Source organism: Crinia signifera, chromosome 3 (assembly GCF_055691185.1).
Source record: "Crinia signifera chromosome 3, ASM5569118v1, whole genome shotgun sequence".
Lineage (NCBI taxonomy): Eukaryota > Metazoa > Chordata > Amphibia > Anura > Myobatrachidae > Crinia > Crinia signifera.
The window spans coordinates 203,403,459-203,426,823 of NC_139219.1; the positions used below are offsets into that span (position 1 = coordinate 203,403,459).

The 23,365-nt window shown below is 40.2% G+C and overlaps 1 protein-coding gene across 3 annotated transcripts in view; it reads left to right on the forward strand.

Moving 5' to 3' along the window:
- Positions 1-23,365, forward strand: part of LGSN (lengsin, lens protein with glutamine synthetase domain) — a 37,485-nt gene that overhangs the window by 7,924 nt on the left and 6,196 nt on the right. For all 3 annotated transcript variants that reach the window (XM_083177267.1, XM_083177269.1, XM_083177268.1), the window contains exons 2-4: positions 10,244-10,305; positions 12,894-13,701; positions 21,686-21,876. In XM_083177267.1, coding sequence (XP_083033393.1) covers positions 10,244-10,305; positions 12,894-13,701; positions 21,686-21,876 — 1,061 coding nt within the window. The remainder of the gene's footprint in view (positions 1-10,243; positions 10,306-12,893; positions 13,702-21,685; positions 21,877-23,365) is intronic.

The window sequence follows — 23,365 nt, forward strand, 5'->3', positions numbered from 1 at the left end:
GCTATCTATGTGACTCGAGATTCAGACGCAGTTGCGTCTGAATCTCGCGTACAGTTTAGAAGCCCCGGCACGTCAGCGTTGTGCCCGGGGTGTCTCCACTTGCCCCCGTTATCAGCGCTGCCCAGGCGCTGCCTATTTCACTGTGGAACTACAAGTACCATAGTGACCTCTCAGCGCCTGGGCAGCGCGCTGCTGCTGCCCGGCGCTACGCTGTCAATGCAGCTATACGCTGTTTAAGTAGCTGTCAATACAGCTAGAGCGGCGTGAGCACACTCTGTCTGAGCTAGAGCTGCACGCGCACGGTTAATCAGAGCCTCTGGCAGGCTGCCAAGTTTCATAGCTAGAGCGGCACGCGAGCCTCTGCACTTCCGGCACCGTGAAACTACAGAAGTACCATTAATATATATATATATGTTTTATATATATATATGTTTCTACATTTTTATATATATATATATATATATATATATATATATATATTTTCCACAGATCGGGCGGCACTCACAACAGCAAAAGAAATAGTCGACAGCCTCTATGTCGTCATTATCAACGTTTCGAGATTTTATTACTTATCTCTTCATCAGGATATAATATATAAATATATGTGGATCCTTACTTAGGGATACCTGGAAGGCACCCGGCTGAATAATTGGAGAAGGAGTGCTGCTCGCTACATACGGTATATGTATATATATATATATATATAGACGTGGGTAACAGTGGCACACACTCGGGTTTACACAAAGAGCAGTCAGACTACAGCAGTAGTTTCCAACGTTTCGGAGTTTAATCCGTTGTCTCTCCTTGACAACGGATTAAACTCCGAAACGTTGGAAACTACTGCTGTAGTCTGACTGCTCTTTGTGTAAACCCGAGTGTGTGCCACTGTTACCCACGTCTATCTACTTCTCTGTGTGAGCACCCCGGTCATTGTTTTGACAGTACATGGAGTGCCGTTCAAAGTATATCTATATATATATATATATATATATATATATCGATTCTCGAGTCAGCCGGCACTCCCTCCGATGGGTTTCATCTACCCTGGTGCCTTCTGGCTAGATTTTGTAAAAGGATACAGTAACAAACAGCGGCACTCAAATGGGTTTTCTTAAAGCGTGTATTGTCCAAAAATTATATATATATATATATATATATATGTAGCAAATAGATAAAGAGAGGGGCGCTCCATAGTGCATAAAAACAATTTTATTCAGATGAACAGCAAACAGCAGCAGGAAAAATGGTCACAAGTTGCTCGTACCAGATAATTCAACAGTTGTGGGCTGGATACCACATGATCTAATCAAATAGATGTTACCAGGCCAAACATCTATTTGATTAGATCATGTGGTATCCAGCCCACAACTGTTGAATTATCTGGTACGAGCAACTTGTGACCATTTTTCCTGCTGCTGTTTGCTGTTTATCTGAATAAAATTGTTTTTATGCACTATGGAGCGCCCCTCTCTTTATCTATTTGCTACAGATCTCTCTTACTCCTGAGGATCCAGGGAGTCATCTTTGGAGGGAGCCGCAGTCTTATTGGGACTTGGTGCTTATATAGCCCTGTGAATCAGAGGCTTTTTTATGCTGGACTGAGGACTTACTAGCGCTATATATCCACTCTCTGTGTATATATATATATATATATATATATATATATATATATATATATATATACACTGTATATATATATATATATATCTATCTAAGGAATGTCCAATAGAGAGCACTCACCAGACTGTCGTTGAAGATGCAATATAAAAAGGTTTAATGCATCACCAAAGTTTTAGAACAGCTTGTCAACGTTTCAAGCCTCTCTGGGCCCTTTGTCAAGACCAATACAAAGATGGGACACATTTGGAGCTGTAAATCATCTTTGTATTGGTCTTGACAAAGGGCCCAGAGAGGCTTGAAACGTCGACAAACTGTTCTAAAACTTTGGTGATGTATTAAACCTTTTTATATTGCATTTTCAACGACAGTCTGGTGAGTGCTCTCTATTGGACATTCCTTATATTTGGCTGTAACCCCTTTTGCTGGACTATAGCCTGGGATTGGCACCCCAGCAGATGAATTTGTGAGTTGTGAGTGCCGGCTCCTTTCTGTCGATATATATATATATATATATATATATATATATATATATATATATATATATATATATATATATATATATACTTGGAAGGGCCGGGCACAACCACCGAATGTCTGCTACTCGTCGGGTGCCCTCGTCCAGAGGGGTATGTAGACGTTCTTGTAGTAACGCGGCACTCCAGACAACTTTCAACGTGCAATAAAGGTTTTATTGAAGCATCTCAGCAACGTTTCAATACGACAGTATTATCATCAGGCTCAATAATACAAAAACACCAACATACTTATATACCCCTTCGTGGATATTGCGTCATGAAGGCGGTGATAGACACCGCCCCTAGACCCAGCTGTGTGAATCAAGTAAGTCCACACTGAGTGGCCGCACACCTCCAGTTATGCCGACACCCAGTGTGTCCTCCCATCATCATGCACCTTACAACAACATATTTCTGTATAAAACAATAAAACATATAGCATAATACAAATGCATTTGTGCAAAATACAAGCAAGAAGATGATCATAAATAAATAGATCAAAAATGTGAAAAAAAGATTGTGAAAAAAAATTTCATATGTATTTAAACCATAAACAATAAAATATACACCATAAAGAATAAAAAATAATAATGTGAATATTGAATAAAAAATATTAACAACAAGAATATACACAGCAATATATATTATCTATAATATTTACTCATAGTATTGCACAACCCTATACTAGTGCATTATAATTACACATTAATGCCCGAATATTCATTAAGCCCTTTAGGGGCTACTGTACCCAACTTGGCAATCCATCTCGCCTCACACTTTAGCAATTGTAGACCTCGATTCCCACCTCGAATTGAGGCAGGTATGTGGTCAATCATCCTATATTTCAAGGATGCTAGGCTATGTTTGGCCATTAAAAAATGTCTGGAGACCGGTTGGTCACTGCTCCCCTTCTCCAGTGCTTTGCGGATGGATGACCTATGGGCCGTCATGCGTTCCTTAAAGGGACGTTCTGTTTTTCCTATATAGGAAAGGTCGCAAGGACAGAGGATCTGATAAACAGTAAAAGGTGTATTACAGGTAAGTAGGTGTCTTATAGGTATAGATACCCCGGTATGGGGATGGTTGAAGGAGGATCCTGGAATGAGGAAGCTGCATGTAGTGCACACACATTTCACACAACCCACTCTCGTTGATTGCCTCATGGGTACAAAACCTGATGCGTCTGATTTCACTAATACATCTCTCAAACTTTTAGATCGTTTAAAGCTAGGTAATACCCTAGTTTGAGACAGTCCCAGTTGAGGGTCTGCCTGAATTACTGGCCAATGTTTTTTAACAATCTTAGTGGTCATAGGGCTGTGATGTGTATATGTGGTAACCCATGGTAACCGCTCCCCCACAGAGTCCTCCTACATTTTACTTTTAAGTAGGTCATCCCGGGATAATGCCATTACTTTAGTTTTAGTTGCCTCCAGGTCTATCAAAGGATATCCCCTCTGTGCAAATCGCAAAATCATTTCATCCATTTGTTTCGATGCTATCACGGGGTCGGATACAATCCGTCTCACCCGGAGTAATTGGGAATAGGGCAAACTGCGTATCGTTGTGCGGGGATGACAACTACTATATTCAAGTAAATTGTTTCTATCTGTCGGTTTGGAAAATAAACATGTAGAGATTACACCATCTTGCAATTTGATCAGTACATCTAGGAAGTGTACCTCCTGGTTACTATGAGTATATGTGAATTTAATCGGGCTATCACTCCCATTATGTTTCTCAATCAGATCAATCAAATCCTCGGGAGGTCCCTCCCATAGAACGAGTAAGTCGTCGATATAACGATTATAGTGAACGATTCTTCCCGCAATCGATGGTGTATCAAAAAACAAAGATTGTTCCAGTTCGAACATAAATATATTGGCATATGAGGGAGTTACCGCCGCCCCCATAGCCACGCCCATCAACTGCAGGAAGAATCGCTCACCATATACAAAAAATGTTTTTGTCAAAATGAGGGACATTAACTCCAACACAAAGTTGATGTCAGGTCCCTGGTACAATGAATTAGTAGTCAAAAAGCGCCTGAGTGCAGCCAATCCCATGGAATGTGGGATGGATGTATAAAGCGCACTAACATCGATGGTAAACAGATGAATATTCGCATTAAATTTTGGCAATCCGCCCAGTTGTTTTAAAAGTTGTGTGGTATCTAGCAAATATCGTGGATGTCCACGGATGCAGGGTTGTAGCAAGCTATCAACATAGATCGATGATGGTTGCATAAGCGACCCCCTTGCAGCCACAATTGGTCTGCCAGGGGGGTCCACCACCGATTTATGTACTTTAGGTATACAATAAAATTGCGGTACCAATGGATATGCTGGAAAGAGTGCTTTACTGAGAGTTTCAGGAATAATATTACTATTAACCGCCTGAGATAATACATTACTAAGCTCATTGGAAAACACCTTAGTAGGATCACAGTTTAAATGGCGATAAGTAGACAAATCATTCAAATGCAACAATACTTGTGTATGGTATTTGTCTAAGTCCATGATCACCAGTGCTCCGCCCTTGTCGGCAGGGCGGAACACTAGCGACCTGTCCAGAGACAAATCTTTTAACACTTTGCGTTCTTGTTTGCTGATATTCATATGCATAGGTAAGTTAGAGTCGACACAGGACCGCACCTCAAAGTCTGTAATGTTCGAGAATGTTAATATACTTTCATTATGAGATTGAGGATCAAATGTAGATTTAGCCATGACCTTACGCAGCTGGTACGGGATTAAGTCTCTAGCTGGTGTATCGTTACTCACAGTCTGCGAAGGTGTCGATTGTGGCTTGTTGAAGAATTCCTTCAATCTTAAAGACCTGGAAAGACGGTGGTGTTCAAGGGTCCATTGTAAATCATTGTGGCAGGTAGACGGTATAAATGAAAGTCCTTTAGACAGAATAGAGTGTTCAGTAGTAGTCAGTATATGTGATGATAAATTCAATACTATGCTTTTGTCGATTTTGGGGATTTCTTCCCCCCTCTTCCTGAACCTCTGCCCGCCGCGGCGGGTGAACTGTCTGGATCTTCTGCGCGGGCTCTCGTACGTACCCCTAAAGGGATAGGGGCCTTACGGTTCCTTGATTTTATTTGGCTGTTATCACTGCTTGAAGAGCCAAAATCTGTGGAGCTCTGGCCCTGTTCAACCACCTTCCTTCCCCGTCGGAAAAAGGGTCGTTTGTCATCTCTCTCGCGGTATGGATTGGTCCAAGAATATACCGTATTGAGCTCATAGTCCTTGTCAACTTTCACTTTTTTGTCCTTTTTAAACTTGATTAAATCACGTTTATAGATTTGGATTTGTGCATTAAGCTTATCCAGCCATTTAACAGAGGTATCATTGACCAGGTTTGCTTTATGGATGGATTCAAATGTAGCAATCTTTTCTTTGCATAGCGTGACCTCTTTAGAGGAATGTTCGATGATTAACAACATCCAATCAAGGGAACATTTGTTAGCAATTGCCACCCATTTTCTGCAGAACTCTGCATCATATTTTCCAATAGTTGGAGAATTTCTTATACGCAAACCTCTAGGTATTTTCCTTTCACGGTGGTATTCGCTCAGGGACAGTGCATGAAAAAGGTAATCAGTTTCACGTTTATGGAGTTTCATTAGATCACGAAATACCTCTTCCAGCGGGGTAGCCTCCGCTTGCTGTGTAAGTTGTCCCAGTAGACGAATATTGTCCGCCTCATTATCCGTGTAGCTAAATGTCTCTAATACAGCCGCAGTACTTCTGGCATAGCCGGTAGTTGCTGTGTCCACACCTGGTGGGGTATCCATGTCGTAACCTCAATCACCAATTAGTGAGCAGGTGGATTCCCAATTGCTCAGACGTGAGCTAGTGCAAGACAATGGATACGCTGATCCTTTCAGGAAAACTTGGGGGTGCCACCAGCAGGAAAAATTACCAACCACGTTGGACAGATTCCTATATATACTTGGAAGGGCCGGGCACAACCACCGAATGTCTGCTACTCGTCGGGTGCCCTCGTCCAGAGGGGTATGTAGACGTTCTTGTAGTAACGCGGCACTCCAGACAACTTTCAACGTGCAATAAAGGTTTTATTGAAGCATCTCAGCAACGTTTCAATACGACAGTATTATCATCAGGCTCAATAATACAAAAACACCAACATACTTATATACCCCTTCGTGGATATTGCGTCATGAAGGCGGTGATAGACACCGCCCCTAGACCCAGCTGTGTGAATCAAGTAAGTCCACACTGAGTGGCCGCACACCTCCAGGTATGCCGACACCCAGCGTGTCCTCCCATCATCATGCACCTTACAACAACATATTTCTGTATAAAACAATAAAACATATAGCATAATACAAATGCATTTGTGCAAAATACAAGCAAGAAGATGATCATAAATAAATAGATCAAAAATGTGAAAAAAAGATTGTGAAAAAAAATGTCATATGTATTTAAACCATAAACAATAAAATATACACCATAAAGAATAAAAAATAATAATGTGAATATTTAGTGCGCTTTATACATCCATCCCACATTCCATGGGATTGGCTGCACTCAGGCGCTTTTTGACTACTAATTCATTGTACCAGGGACCTGACATCAACTTTGTGTTGGAGTTAATGTCCCTCATTTTGACAAAAAATTTTTTTTGTATATGGTGAGCGATTCTTCCTGCAGTTGATGGGCGTGGCTATGGGGGCGGCGGTAGCTCCCTCATATGCCAATATATTTATGTTCGAACTGGAACAATCTTTGTTTTTTGATACACCATTGATTGCGGGAAGAATCGTTCACTATAATCGTTATATCGACGACTTACTCGTTCTATGGGAGGGACCTCCCGAGGATTTGATTGATCTGATTGAGAAACATAATGGGAGTGATAGCCCGATTGAATTCACATATACTCATAGTAACCAGGAGGTACACTTCCTAGATGTACTGATCAAATTGCAAGATGGTGTAATCTCTACATGTTTATTTTCCAAACCGACAAATAGAAACAATTTACTTGAATATAGTAGTTGTCATCCCCGCACAACGATACGCAGTTTGCCCTATTCCCAATTACTCCGGGTGAGACGGATTGTATCCGACCCCGTGATAGCATCGAAACAAATGGATGAAATGATTTTGCGATTTGCACAGAGGGGATATCCTTTGATAGACCTGGAGGCAACTAAAACTAAAGTAATGGCATTATCCCGGGATGACCTACTTAAAAGTAAAATGAAGGAGGACTCTGTGGGGGAGCGGTTACCATGGGTTACCACATATACACATCACAGCCCTATGACCACTAAGATTGTTAAAAAACATTGGCCAGTAATTCAGGCAGACCCTCAACTGGGACTGTCTCAAACTAGGGTATTACCTAGCTTTAAACGATCTAAAAGTTTGAGAGATGTATTAGTGAAATCAGACGCATCAGGTTTTGTACCCATGAGGCAATCAACGAGAGTGGGTTGTGTGAGATGTGTGTGCACTACATGCAGCTTCCTCATTCCAGGATCCTCCTTCAACCATCCCCATACCGGGGTATCTATACCTATAAGACACCTACTTACCTGTAATACACCTTTTACTGTTTATCAGATCCTCTGTCCTTGCGGCCTTTCCTATATAGGAAAAACAGAACGTCCCTTTAAGGAACGCATGACGGCCCATAGGTCATCCATCCGCAAAGCACTGGAGAAGGGGAGCAGTGACCAACCGGTCTCCAGACATTTTTTAATGGCCAAACATAGCCTAGCATCCTTGAAATATAGGATGATTGACCACATACCTGCCTCAATTCGAGGTGGGAATCGAGGTCTACAATTGCTAAAGTGTGAGGCGAGATGGATTGCCAAGTTGGGTACAGTAGCCCCTAAAGGGCTTAATGAATATTCGGGCATTAATGTGTTATTATAATGCACTAGTATAGGGTTGTGCAATACTATGAGTAAATATTATAGATAATATATATTGCTGTGTATATTCTTGTTGTAAATATTTTTTATTCAATATTCACATTATTATTTTTTATTCTTTATGGTGTATATTTTATTGTTTATGGTTTAAATACATATGAAATTTTTTTTCACAATCTTTTTTTCACATTTTTGATCTATTTATTTATGATCATCTTCTTGCTTGTATTTTGCACAAATACATTTGTATTATGCTATATGTTTTATTGTTTTATACAGAAATATGTTGTTGTAAGGTGCATGATGATGGGAGGACACGCTTGGTGTCGGCATACCTGGAGGTGTGCGGCCACTCAGTGTGGACTTACTTAATTCACACAGCTGGGTCTAGGGGCGGTGTCTATCACCGCCTTCATGACGCAATATCCACGAAGGGGTATATAAGTATGTTGGTGTTTTTGTATTATTGAGCCTGATGATAATACTGTCGTATTGAAACGTTGCTGAGATGCTTCAATAAAACCTTTATTGCACGTTGAAAGTTGTCTGGAGTGCCGCGTTACTACAAGAACGTCTATATATATATATATATATATATATATATATATATATATATATATACATATACACAACCCAATAGTGTTATTCAACGCCCATATGTAATTTAATAATACAATGAAATAATACAATGAAATGAAAGTCTTTCCACTTTTTGTAAAATTATCAACCAAGACTTCTTCTTAGATATAAAACATTTATTTAAAAAAATATAAAAAGCAAATACCGGTACTCTTGGAATAGAAGTATTCTCTTGGGATCGGGATCATACCAAGTACCCGACGCGTTTCGTCTCTTTATGAGACTTCATCAGGGGTTTGATACTTATAGTATGAATCTTTAAGGAATTAAAGATGTTTCTAACTTGTAAGGAAGTTTGAATGATTTATTCAATTTGGAGGTTCAAATATGTAACGGAAGAAATTACTGTTATTATTCCTTAATTAGGGAATTTTATATTCTTTATTTCAATAATAAAGCTGGACCATTTGTGAGTAAAATATGATCCCATTCACTAATGGACTTTCGTAGAAGAATGGCTCTCAGGACAGGTGGATCAGGCTTAAGTGGATAAGGGTAGCCAATTAAGGCAGGGTCCTTTAATCCCTAACCTCCAACAAATGATCCCTTAATTGACTTTTGGGTTCGAACAAGGGTGCAAAAAACTGGTATCAAGGCTTTAATTTTCCAGCCTCCAGATGGATGATGTAATCACTTTCTAGTTTTTTGGGGCGAAGTTAAAGATCACCTCTGTGTAGCCTAAGCATGTGTACTCTCCAATATCCATGTGGTATATTTCATATACCACACAAAAAGCCTGTGTTTGTCCCTCTGTACATCATACCACGTTCACATTAATTACTTCATTACCGACCGGGTACATGCCGGTTTGACCCGGTAATTAGTGTGATCTGAAAGGGGTTACCGTGTCCCGTAAACGGGTGGCAACACAGCAATACGAACCGGTTCATTGCCGTGTTGCTTGGCGGTGTGTTTAAATCTGGTGATCTGTCCTTTTACCCCCAGTTCTCCTTTCCCCTCTCTATTTTCTCATTTGTTACCATTTCTTGTTTAATTTAAAATTTTATTTTATGTCACTGTTCTCCTGTTTACCATGAACACAGATGTCACTACTGTATTATTGAAATATTATGTTAATTTCAAATGATATCTGTATATGTTCTCAGCTACTGTATATGACTAACTATGAATAAAAACAATATATATATATATATATATATATATATATATATATATATATATATATATATATATATATATATATATATATATATATGTCAGGTGCCTTAACACAGATAACAGATCCAGTTTCCAGACTATTGTTACATTATAAAAAGTCTTTTGGAAATGGACAAGTCAGCCTTTTGTTGTATTTTGTAACCTTTGTTTAATAGTCACAGTTAACATATTGTACTATCATTTGACAAGTGCAACATTATTCCAGTAAAATGTACTCATGTGTTATTCACTTCATTTCATTGTACAGCATTGTAACATTTATAAACATATAACAATGCCAGAGAGTACATTCATTTAATCATTCTAGAGTCCAGTATTGTAAATGTAACTATAAATATTGTATAGGGTTTTTTCACATTTATGAATTTAGTTGCAGATGATGACCTGAACGGCTCCTTTGTTGGAATGGAAAATACAATTAACTCAGCTAAGGTAAGACATTTCATACTTCCAGTGATTTAATTTTTATTTCTAACACATTTCATAATGTGCATTCATTATCCAAACAAGTTTTAAAATGTATGAGTTTATGTTATAGTTTTATAATAAACATTTGATAGAATTGCAGGACTTCATAAAAAATTAGAAATTGTAGCTAGAATGAAACTTATCTCTGAAATAATCTTCATTTCTAACAAAATAATAACGTGGAACCTTATATAATATAATTTGTACTCCCAGAATTAAAAATGAGATTATCAAACAAAACAAATTGCAGATATTAAGATTTTATTATAATTCAAACCAAAGTTAGCATTGAATCAGGAACTCAAAGTCTTTAGGGGACCTGCCCACATAATCTTTCAGTTCACATGAATCACACAATAAATGTATATTGTGATAATGAAGCAGGTTATTGCAAGTTACTTTTGTTGCAAATGGAAGACAAGTAGTCATTATGATAAAGCTTTATGACCTGCTTCAGTGGCCACTTGCACACTCTTAGTTGTCTGGATTCCAACAGAATTAACAGTCATGATTACCATATGGTACTTCTGTTATAAAAGTAGCTCTAGTTTTCTGCACTAATGCCAGCAATGGATGTGATAGGCTGATGTGGTTTTACTAATCTGATGCAATAAATGTACTCATTCCTTAAATCTATTTCTCACTTTTTTGGTCAATGGTTCATCCTTTAGCAAGATAATGACCCAAAAAATATCTCCAGACTATGCTGAATATTGGAAACTAGGGGAACACCCAATGCCATTTCACATTTCCCACCTATTTAGCAGTACCTGGCCAAGCACAGAAGTCCAGGGATAGTTATAGATTTGGGGACAGGTGAGACTACCACACATATTTTGTAACTATTTATATCACTTTAAATATAACAAACATAAGGACCAGTCCAGCTCTTCACCCAAACTCCCCTTTCAGAGACAGATCTATATTTGGGGCAGGTTTGCTAATGGTTTTATGGTGGTTTTCAAAACCCACATATGATAACTTATTGCTGTCTATTTTATTCTATCAATGGTCTATTTTATGATAGTGCTTTGATATTCTGTTCTATACCCCAGGAGGGGTATAACCAATTATTGATGATCTATGTACACTAGAGCAGCTTTTTTCATGCCAAAAAATGCTTAATTATGAACTTGGGTCTAAAATATTAAAATTCTAAATATAGTATTAACGATACAAGAATGAAAACTACTAAGAAGGAATGAGATATAGGCGTCACAATGGGCCTTATTCTAGTTCACTTTCAGAGGCAAATTCCTTCTTAGCTGGACAAAACCTTGTGCACTGCAGGTGGGGCAGATGTAACATGCGCAGAGAGAATTAGATTTGGGTGGGGTTTTTCTTCAAAGTGAGATCTATATTGCAGTGTAGAAATAAAGCAGTCAGTATTTTCCCTGCACAGAAACAAAATAACTCACCCAAAGCTAAATCTCTCTGCACATGTTACATCTGCCCCCCTGCAGTGCACATGGTTTTGTCCAGCTAAGAAGTAATTTGCCTCTAAGAGTGAACTAGAATAAGGGCCAATGTGAGGTTACTTAAAGCCAACTTAGCAATAAAAAAAAAAAAAAAAAAGGAAAAAACTGTGTTCAGTTTTGGAGGCCAAATCTCCAAAAGGATAGGATAGCAATACATTAGAAACTGCACAACGAAGAGCAACTAAAATGGTGCATGGCCTACACCACTACACTTACCTTAAAGGACTAAAATATATTAAAATGTATAGTTTGGAGCAGAGAAGGAAAAGGGGGGGGGGGGGTGATGATAGAAACCTTCAAATATATCAAGAGTTTTATCAAGGTACAAAAGGGAGACATTGTTCCCAGGAAGAGAAGTATTGGAACATGAGGACATGCACTAAAACTGGAGGGAGTTTTAGGGTAAAAGAAGGTGATTTATTGTGTTTTGAAAAAAATTAAATGCATCTGTTCAGATAATAACCAAAAAGGAAAAACTGTATTTTATTGTATTCCAATAAAAAAATACATCTAGTCCCTGTATACAGAATGTACAGTCATGGAGAGAAAAAAAAAACAAGGAATGTGTAAAAGTAAAGGTGCCCATGCACATTACAATTATTGTATACAGTATCGCATCTCATCACATCTCGGTTTTGCAATAAGATGAGATGAGATCTAGTACAAAAAGTATGTGCAGCACATACTTTTAGTATTAGATCTCGTCTCATCGCCAAACCAAGATACGATGAGATGCGATATTGTATACAATATTGTATACAATAATTGTAACGTGTATGAGCACCTTAAGGAATGCAGAGCTGAAGTTTGGCTAAATAATAAATAAACAATAAAATATAGTAAATACATGCCCATACAGTTCTTCAATGGCAAAAAAAAAAAGAAAAATTGTATAGTACAGTAGAATTCATTATTGGAAAAATAAGGTTTCTCAGTGTTTGTGTGATATAGTTACATACAATCCTAATACTTTTTGATAATCTATTTAAATGAATTGGCAGTGTTAAAGGACTGACAGCTATAAACTAGAAGGGATTACAGTACACTCTATAACATTTACTTTGATGACTTCAGAACCAAGGTAACATTGAACATGATGAAGTTGACGGCAGTGTGATATCAAGACTAAGAGGAAAGAGAGGTGTAAAAGTTACTGGAAAATACATTCCACCATTAAATTGGGAGAAGATAAATGAATCAAATTCTGTAAATTCCTGGAATAAGTCTTATTTTGCAAACATATATGATGATATGGGAAAAAAAATTAAAGCATCTTCAATGTCTACTAAACTACTTCTCAAGGATGAAAAACAAAGTATTGCCCAAACAGACTGCAGAGGATATGATATATCTAAATCAGAACAGGCGAAACAAGAAAAGGAGCCGGTGGTGTCTCTACAGGTTTATAGCACCAAAAATGCTGAGGATGTGCCCAAAGAAAAAATAAATGCCAAAAAAAATAGTTATCTGTTATCTCTAGGGTCAGGAATACCAAAAGAGACCATAGAAGAGCTAAAAAACATTCTGAAGGAGAGCCCATTAATTAATCGTAAAAACAGATGTAACCCAAAAATCAGTACTAGCATAACTCAGATACAACTTCCAAAACGTGCTGAAAATGTAACAGAAAAGCAAGGCTTAACTTTTGAAACTTTCCATCCACATTTGCGAAAAGAAAATTCGAAGTCACAGTCCTCAAAACTACCTGAGACAAATCAATCACATATGATGTTATTTGAGCAGATTTTGCCAGGACATGTAGAAATAGAGGAACAACAAATTCAGCCATTTTGTCAATTTGATGAGAACCAAATATTAATACCTGATAAATTAAGTATTGCTTCAGGAGCCAAGATTGATCTTCCACCAACTGAGTATAATGGTAATTACACAGTATGTGTGTGTACGTATGTGTGTATGTGTGTATGTATATATATATATATATATATATATATATATATTTAAACATATAAGAAAATGGGAACTCACCAAGGTCTTATCAGCAACAAATTTATTAAAGGCAAAGGACAATATCCGACGTAACTTGACATTTCGATCTACTGTAGATCGTCATCAGGAATAGGTACAGTTGAGCAACACAACCAAACAGGCAACCTGGTATCCATCCTCCAAACTGCTCAACTGTACTTATTCCTGATGACGATCTACATTAGATCAAAACGTCACGTTACGTCGGATGTTGTCCTTTGCCTTTAATAAATTTGTTGCCGATAAGACCTTGGTGAGTGCCCATTTTCTTCTATGTTATACCTTGATGTTTGCTTATTCAAATATGGAACCTTGAGTGTGGACTCTGCTGAGACAGTCGAAGACAAAAAATGGGAAATCCATAATGAGTCTAAAGCATGCTGTTTTGGGGGTATGTTTCAGAGGGTAAGCCATGGCTGAATTAAGTGGTTGGCACAGGGGGCAAGTTTCCCTGCCCCCCTCTTTCAGGGGCCCCTCAACCTGTGTTTTTCCAAGCCATCTTTAGCTGATGTCAGGTGAAGATGCCTGGGCTCCATGCCTGTCCCGCTGGTCTAATCTGCAAGAGGCAGGTAGACAAGAACCGAGATCACACAGCACAATAAAGTTATTTTCCTTATCTGTACTACATGTGTGGGAGAAGATCCATGTAAGTGGTGGTGAGGGTAGGGGGTAACAGAAACATAGGCTGCTTCAGTAGAGCTATAGGGGGAGAGATACTGTACAGGCTGTCACATTGATACAGGAAGGAGAATGGGGGTAGACTGCTGTAAAAACACTAGGGAGGCACAGTGCTGAAAAGACTCAGGTGGAGGCCGGCTCTTAAATTATTGTCTTGCACAGGATGAAAAAAATCTTATGGTGGCCATAGACTAGTATGATTTGCCCCTTTCTACATGATTTCAACATGTAATGCCGATAAATCATGTGAAAATTGTTAAATCCTGGGCCAAATGTAATAGGGTGAGAGTTTCAGAAAGTGAGAGATTTTGGGAGAGTTTTCCCATGTTTTTTAAAGCAGCAATCATTTACATGGCAAAATCAACCTGGTTTTGCAGTGTACTTGATTGCTGCTTTTAAAAAAAGGGGAAAACTCTCCCAAAATCTCTCACTTTCTGAAACTCTCACCCTATTACATTTCCCCCCTATGTCATTTACTTGATGATTCTGATACAAAGTGCAGTCCCGTGTGCATCGGATTCGGACTGCTGCTGTGGCAAAACTATCGGACCCATGGTGGTGAATGGATATCAAGAGATACATTGTTTCCAAAATTACCACATACAATGTATCACACCAGGGAGATACCAGGTGAGTTGCGAGGGCATTGCATGGCTAGCATGCAATACTTGGCCTAGTGTATGGGCCCTTTAATTTCAGCCCTGGTTTCATAATAAGTTTCAAAATAAATATGACTCTACAATGTACTAGTTTCTAATTAATCCAGTTATATTAAGCAGCTAATACCCCTTTCATGTCGCACAAAATTACACCACCCAAATCTAATTCCCTCTGCACAAGTTACATCTGCCCCACCTGCAGTGCACATGGTATTGTCCATTTGAGAAGGAATTTGCCATTGCGAGTGAACCAGAATAAGGGCCATTGTTTGTACTCAGTTTTGAAATAGTGAATAGGAATGTGTTTTATTATTTCTAATATCATAGTATAGTTTTGCCTACAACAATGACATATACAGTATACATTATGGATTTGGAACTCTGTAGACTTCTTATTTTGCTTTCTCTATGCAGTAGTTCACAGGTTTTCAGACTCGATCCTCAGTACCCCATGCGTGATGCGGTTAGCATCCTGGCAGTCCGAATTCTGGCATTCAGTATACTAATGATGGCATCCTGACTGCCTTCAGCACAGGAGCTTTGAAGAGATCAGTATGCTGGAGCCGGAATACTGTCAGCCAGCATCATGAATGTAAGTTGCCGGGGTGGTTAGGGTCAGGCATGGGAAGGGGGCGGGGGGGGGGATAGGTTTAGGCACTAGTGGGGGATTCAGGGTTAAGCTGATGGGGATGAAGGTTAGGCTGCGGGAAGAGAGGGTTAGGTTTAGACACGGGGGGGATGGTGGTGTTTGTGTGTTAATGTGTTCGATGGGGGGTAGGTTTAGGCACTAAGAGGCAGGGTTAGGCTACTGCAAGGGAGACGTAGGGTGAAGGGGGTCGGGGGAGAGGGTCTGGATTCTCAGTATCGGGGTGCCGAGGTCTGTCTTTTGACACTGGTATATCATATGTATCCCCCCACACACACACAGTTCATGTTTTCTAGGTCACCTGTGAATTTTTAAATTCTGACAGTTGGTCATACACAGTGCAGCTGCTGCATAATAATGTGACCTGTGTGGTTTCCTGAGGACCGAGTTTGAGAACTGCAGTAGTTCTTACATTTTTCCTTATGGTCATTTCTTTTAGCTTGAAATAAAGTAAATTGTTTAAAATCAGGTTATCCTTATATCTGGTATGGGGTCCCCCCCCTATGTATTAAATCACTGAGGACTTCCAATATAGGTCAGGTGACACTACTCATCAAATATAAGTAACAATTATTATCTATGTTTTAGTGTAGATTAGCACTTTTATCATCTATATATACCAGTGTCTGATTGTGTGTCTCCAAAACACTGCCATCTGTTGGCAGCGAGTGAAACTACATCTCTTTCTCCCTCACACATGCACAAACACAGAGGCAATCACAAGGTAGCAGACTTTCAAAGCATTTGCTTATAGAGAGCTTACTAGTGCACGATAAGTGAATAGTTGTATTCCTATCAACAGGAAAGTATTTTATTTATTTTTTATTTATTAACAGTTTCTTATATAGCGCAGCATATTCCGTTGCACATTACAATAGGAAACAGTGATACAACAAACTGAGTATTTACAGACAGTCAAAGGTATGAGTACCCTACTTGCAAGCTTACAATCTATAGGGAAATTGATACACAAGGATAGATAGATTCTTTATTGCATTAATTCCACCAGCATGCAAAGGTTCCTGGTGTGCTGCATGATACGGTAACCCAGCAGTTTCACCAGGGGTCAGGAGGATGACAAATGTGAAAAAAGAAAGAGTGTATACGTGTGGACTGTACAGTTGTTATGTGATTAGAGAGGAACAGTATATGACGGTTAAGTGACTGGTCCTGAAATTTGATAAGCTTGCCTGAAGAGGTGAGTTTTCAGGGAACACTTGTAGGTTTGGAGACTGGAGGAGAGTGTTATTGTGCGTGGGTGGGCATTCTACAGAGTGGGTGCAGCCCGAAGAAAGTCCTGCAATCAGGAATGGGAGCGAGTTATGAGTGTGGATGACCTAATTCTTGTGAGGAACATAGAGGTCTGGTTAGAAGATATCTTGAGATAAGAGAAGAGATGTATGTTGGTGTAGTTTAGTTTATGGCTTTGTGTGTAAGTAAAATTATTTTGTATTGAACGGGCATGTAAGCAGACGGGAGTAAGAGAGCTCCGCAATAACCCCTGCCTAATATCCTGCCTAATAGATCCTGGGTGACACCTCACCTACTCCCCCCTGTGCCAGTTGCGCTGTGGGAGGTCCGGGTGCGGGCTTGCTTTGACTGGCATCTCTCTCTCCTGCTATCTGTGTGAGCGCCATCTTGGAGGACCCTGCACGGGACACTCCGTGCGGCCAGAGGAGCTGTGGTGGCAGGAGTGTGACCGTGCCTGAGCAAGGACCGGATCCCCGCACTGAGAGGGCTGCCTGCCGAGCATGTCCAGGTGTGGACTTGAGGTGTCTGGCTCAGGCTCGTAGCGGGCACCATCTACAGGAGACGCTTCTGGCAGCCGGTGGCTCTGAGGCAGCAGGAGTGTGGCGGCTGCTGTCGGACCAGGTCCCGCACAGAGGAGGCTCCTCTTATATATGTGAGTCGCCCAACTGGGCTGGTGCCATACTAGGGAGGTGTGCCTGGAGGTGAGGACTGCCTGTGGGCGCCATTTTGGAAGGGCTGCTGCAGTGTGCCTGAGGCTCTGGTGTGTTGTGGGTACCTGAACCCTCTGATCTGTCCTCCATCTCTGCACAGTGTATGCCTTGTGCCTGTGTGCTCCTAACCATCTTTTGCTAACTTTCCTTACTTGTTTGGAGACACTCACACTCCTTTTTCAACTGGGGGGGGTATTGATGGGGATATACCCTTCTGGTATAAAGTATCCTTCCGGGAACTGCTACCTATATCCGATGACAATATATGGCTCAGGGCGGGACTTACTTCAATTTACCAACTCTATGCAGACAACTCCCTTAAATCTTTCCAACAACTGAGCGAGGAATTTCATGTATTTAATAGAGCATTTTTTAGATACTTTCAGCTTCGACATGCGGTGCAGACCCAGTTTGCGTGTGTACTGCCAACTATTTCTAGCTCCCCGGTTAAGGAACTCGTCCTCGGCCTGGGTCAGCGAAAGCAGATCTCTAGCTTGTATGTCAGCCTTAATTCGCAAATGAACCCTCAAGTCCTTGTTAATCTGAAAACAAAATAGGAGCATGATATGGGACCCCTTGAGGACAGTCAGTGGAGGCAAATTGAGGAGTCCGTTAAGTCTTCCACTCCATGTGTTAAATTTCAACAGGTATCGTTCTTTATCTTGCACAGAGTATATCATACCCCAGTCTCTTTGCATAGGGCCGGATTAAGACAGGATACAGAATGCCCTAGGTGCAGATCCAACGATGCAGATTTCTGGCATACAGTATGTTATGGCTGTGCCCCATGGTCCTTGACTTCTGGGAGAGGGTCTGGTCCAATATTCGTTCTACAGAACCAATGCTCCCACCCTCTTTGCCCCAGTTGTGTATGTTTGCGGTGGACCTGGCAGAGTCTTGCTCCCCTGTGATTTATAGGTACGTTTTGTGCTTAATATCTTTAGCTAAGATTATAATAGCACAGAACTGGTTTGCCACCTCTGCCCCTAGTGTCCAGCATTGGTGCGCATTGGTAAATGAGGTCTCTGGTCATGAGAGTCATGTATTCCGTATGCGCGGCACACTTTCACATTACTATTCCAAATGGAATAGATGGAATGATTCCGGGTTGGCTTCTGACCCTTCTACGGTATAATTGCTGGTCAATATATTTGTGTGAAGGGTGTGGCATAAAGTCAGGTGCCACTGTGTGGGTTCTATCCACTGGAGTACTGTGACACTGTCTACTTTCATTTACTACTCCCCACAATGTATATTATGAAATATGCGATAAATACACATTTTGATTTTGTAAAGAATCTTTATTGTACTATTGTTGCAGATAATGCATAACTGAGACCTTACATTTCCTTTTGTTATCTGTTATAGTTATTGTAAGGAATGTGCCTTAATTTGTAAACTGTAAAATTCAATAAAAAATTACTTAAGTACAAAAAAAATAATTATTATTTTGTATTGAATATGGTAGAATACAGGTAACCAATGAAGTAACTGACAGAGTAGCTTTGCAGATGATGAATGTCTGATTAGAAAGATTAGCCTTGCAGCTGCATTCATGATGGACTGTAGTGGTGAGAGTCTGTATTGGGGAAGGCCAATAAGGAGACTATTGCAATAATCAATATGTGAGATGATGAGAGCATGGATTTTTGCAGTGTCTTGTGTAAGGTAAGGACGAATTTTGAATATGTTTTTTGGGTGCATGTGACATGATTTCAAGACAGATTTAATGTGGAGAACAAAGGAAAGTTCAGAGTCAAGGATGACACCTAGACAGTAGCTTGAGTTGTAGGAGTGCTTGTCATTTTCTCAACAGCAACAGAGATATCAGGTTGGTAATTAATATTTATTGGCGGAAATATAATTAATTCTGTTTTACAAATCTTCGAGGTGGTGAGATGACATCAAGGATGAAACATCAGAAAGGCATTCAGAGACACAGCCCAATACAGATGGGGACAGGTCCGAGGAGGATAGGTATAGCTGAGTATCATCCACATACAGAGGATGCTGAAATCCAAAAGAGCTGATTAGTTTGCCAAGAGATGAGGTATACATTGAGAAAAATAAAGGACCTAAGACTGAACCCTGAGGTACTCCAACTGATAGAGGTAGCGAAGAGGAGGTGGAATCGAAGAAACTAACAATATAGGAGTGTTAGATAGGTAAGATGAGAAACAAAAGAGGGCTGTGTCTTTAAGACCTAGGGATTGTAGTGTTTGTATGCAAAGTGTGTGGTCAACAATGTCAAAAGCAACAGAGAGATCTAGAAGGATTAGTAGTGAGTAGTGGCCTTTAGACTTAGCAGTGACCAGATTATTCACAATTTTAATCAGTGCTGTCTCTGTGGAGTGTTGGGAACGAAAGCCTGACTGAAGCATGTCCAATAAGTTGTGAAAGTTAAGAAAGTGTGTGAGGTGAGTGTCTCACTAGTTTGGAGGTGCATGGAAGCTGAGAGATGGGACGGTAGTTTGAGGGAGAGCTTGGATCAGAATTGTGTTCAGAATTTTTTCAGAATCAGAGTAATAACTGCATGTTTGAACAATGAAGGAAAGATACCAGTAGAGAAAGAGAGGTTACAGATTTTAGTTAAGGTTGGGATGAGCACAGGAGATAGAAATTTACTTATTTGTGAGGGTATTGGGTCAAGAGGAGAGGTAGTAGAGTGGGAGGCAGAGAAAAATGCAAATACTGTAGTTCATCTGCGTTTGTGGGATCAAATTAAGTAAATGTGTCAGAGGGCTCAGGTAGAGAATTTAGCCGATCACTGATTGAGTCAGAACATACCAATTCATCTCAGATCTTGTCAATCTTAACTGTGAAGTAGGAAGCAAGATATTGTGCATGGATAGTGGCTGGTGGCTTAGGTGAGGGAGGGTTGAGAAGTAATTTAAATGTATAAAAAATACGTTTTGGGTTAGAAGCTTAAGCAGATATGAGAGTTTGGAAATATGTTTGTTTGGCATCTTCCAGGGCATAACTATAGGACTAGTAGAGAGTCTTATATGTGAGGAAATCCAGTGGACTGCGAGATTTATGCCATTTACGTTTAACTTTCCATAACAGATTTTGTAGATGTCTTGTTAATTTAGAGTGCCACGGTTGGCGTCTAGGCCTACGTGTAGTGTTGTGGGTAACTGAAGCCACTTCATCAAGGGCTGTTTTGAGGGTTAGATTCAGGGATGATACCGCCATCTCAGGAGTAGTGAATGCAAAAATAGGTGCAATATCATTAATATTTCTATGGGCTTGCAGTGTATTGAGGGATTTCAGTGTCTTTGAGTTTTACGTAATAGAAGAAAGCATGCAGGTGATAAGGTTGTGACGTGTGAGGGAAAGAAGTATTGGTGAATTCATAGCATAGTTTAGTGAAAACAATATTAAGGCAGTGGCCCTCCCGATGAGTAAAGGAGTCAGTACATTGTGAGAGGCTGATAGAAGAGGTTAGATAGAGTAGTTTGGAGGCATGAGCAGCAGATTTTGGGCTATCAATAGCAATGTTGAAGTCACCGGTGATGATGGTAGAGATGTCGGGAAAGGAAATGAGGGAGTCAGGCAGAAAAATCTTCCAGAAATTGTGTGGGTTGCCCAGGTGGGTGATGGATAGCTGCAACACGCAGCGAGAAAGGAGTGTAAGTTCTGATAGAATGTACTTCAATTGATGTAAATGTGAGTGATGGAACCTGTAGAAGAACTGTGTACTGTATGTAAAGGATTGGGATAGTAATATTCCAAACCCACCTCCTCTACTGTCACCAGGCCTAGAGGTGTGTGTGACGTGGAGACCACCGTGTGGCAGGTCTGCAGGGGAGGTTGTGTCTGACAGTGTTAGCCATGTTTCTGTTATTGCCAGCATGTTGAAGTTTTTTAAATGAAGAGGTCCTGGATGGATGTTAATTTTACAGTTAATATGATGATTTCCTTCTATTTCAGACAGTATACACATCATTAGTAAAGAAGTTTTTCCAAGTACTAGTGGAATTCAGAATTCTCTTCACTTAATATCTCGTGTTGAACATATTAAACAGCAGATCGCTAGAGAAGACATACGTTTTGTGCGTTTTGAAGCTGCCGATCTTCATGGAGTATCGAGGTCAAAAACCATTCCTGCACGAATTTTCCAAGTAAGCTTAATTTGATGATAAGTAATATGTAAGAGAAAATGTTGCAAATAGTGTAATAAATGTTGTACTACATGTATGATTCTTTCAAATATATACATCTAAATTACTTCTGTACCTCTCAAAAGATGGATTTGGTTAACACTATCTATAGGATGTTGTTTTTTCTTTATTTTGCATTAAAGCACTAAGGGGGAAATTTACCAAGATGTGTATTCTACTTCACATGTGATGTTGCTATGGGCAACCAAGCAGAATCTACTTCTTATTTATTTAGCACCCTCTAGGAGATAGTAGACAGGATCTGATTGGTTGCCCATAGCAACATCACATGTGAAGTAGAATACACATCTTAGTAAATTTCCCCCTAAGGATCCTACTCCTTAAGCAAACAAATGCTGTCAATCATAAAAACATACGCCATTTTCTGAGAATTGCATTTTTAAGTATTGGGACTATTTAGCTAGTAGTTACTACTGATCAGCAGATACCCCTTATCAACTATTATTTTACCATTTGCCCTTCACAGGGAAGGGCTGCAAAATATATTACCCTGACAAAGCAGTTTGTCACAAGCGTAGGACTAGATGGGTTTGTGTGGTGCTCAGGAACCACTCCAGGACTAGCAGATGTAGGATTAAATCATGCTGGTTTAATTATGGAGGGTTTCATAAGAATACACAAATGAGGTAATGTCTCTTTAAGAGAAAATAAAGCAATAACATTCAAATACTTCTTTGAAAGGGACACAACTGAAACAGTCTGTGAACGATAGTCTTTAAATTCAGGTTTAAGGCCTTGACGTGTAAATAAGAAGGAAGTCTCTTATGAAACCGAGGAAGAGCTGACCGATAAAATAAATGGAAGATGATGTACTTGCGGTTGGATGGACTGGACACGGTGAAGAGAAATTGGGGATGGAGCAGGAATCCATTTGGTCACAACCGGAATAGCAGCGGGCTAGTGGAGGGTACTGGCGTGACACCCAGCGGATCAGCGTACTGGACGGGTCATGCAGACAGGTCTGAAGGTAGAGGCAGCAGGCTGGGCTCCAATGATCCCAGGATGGCAAGATACCAGAGCAAGAAGCAAGGAATGAAACATGGAAGCCAGGAGTCTCCCAGCTGTAGCAAGCTAGGAAGACCTTTTGCACTGACACTGGTTCGATCTAGACAGTCTCCCTAAATCCCTAGGGAGCAGCTGCCATTGGTTGACCAGCCCAGGGGGTGAGGAAATGCACTGTCTGGCTCAATGGGCACTTTGCACACATCCAAGATGGCAGCGCCGGCCTCCCGCCGACGCTGAAGTTACTGCTGCCGCCGGGACCTGTGGCTCTCTTTGAGCCTCCCTGTTGCTGACCTGCCGCTGACCGCCAGTCGCCCGGACCCCGCTGTCACACAGGAGAGCCGCCGGCGGACACAGAGGGGTGAGTAGAGAACCCGCCATGCGCCACTGCGGCCTCTCCTGACACAGTTGCTGCTATATGGAGACA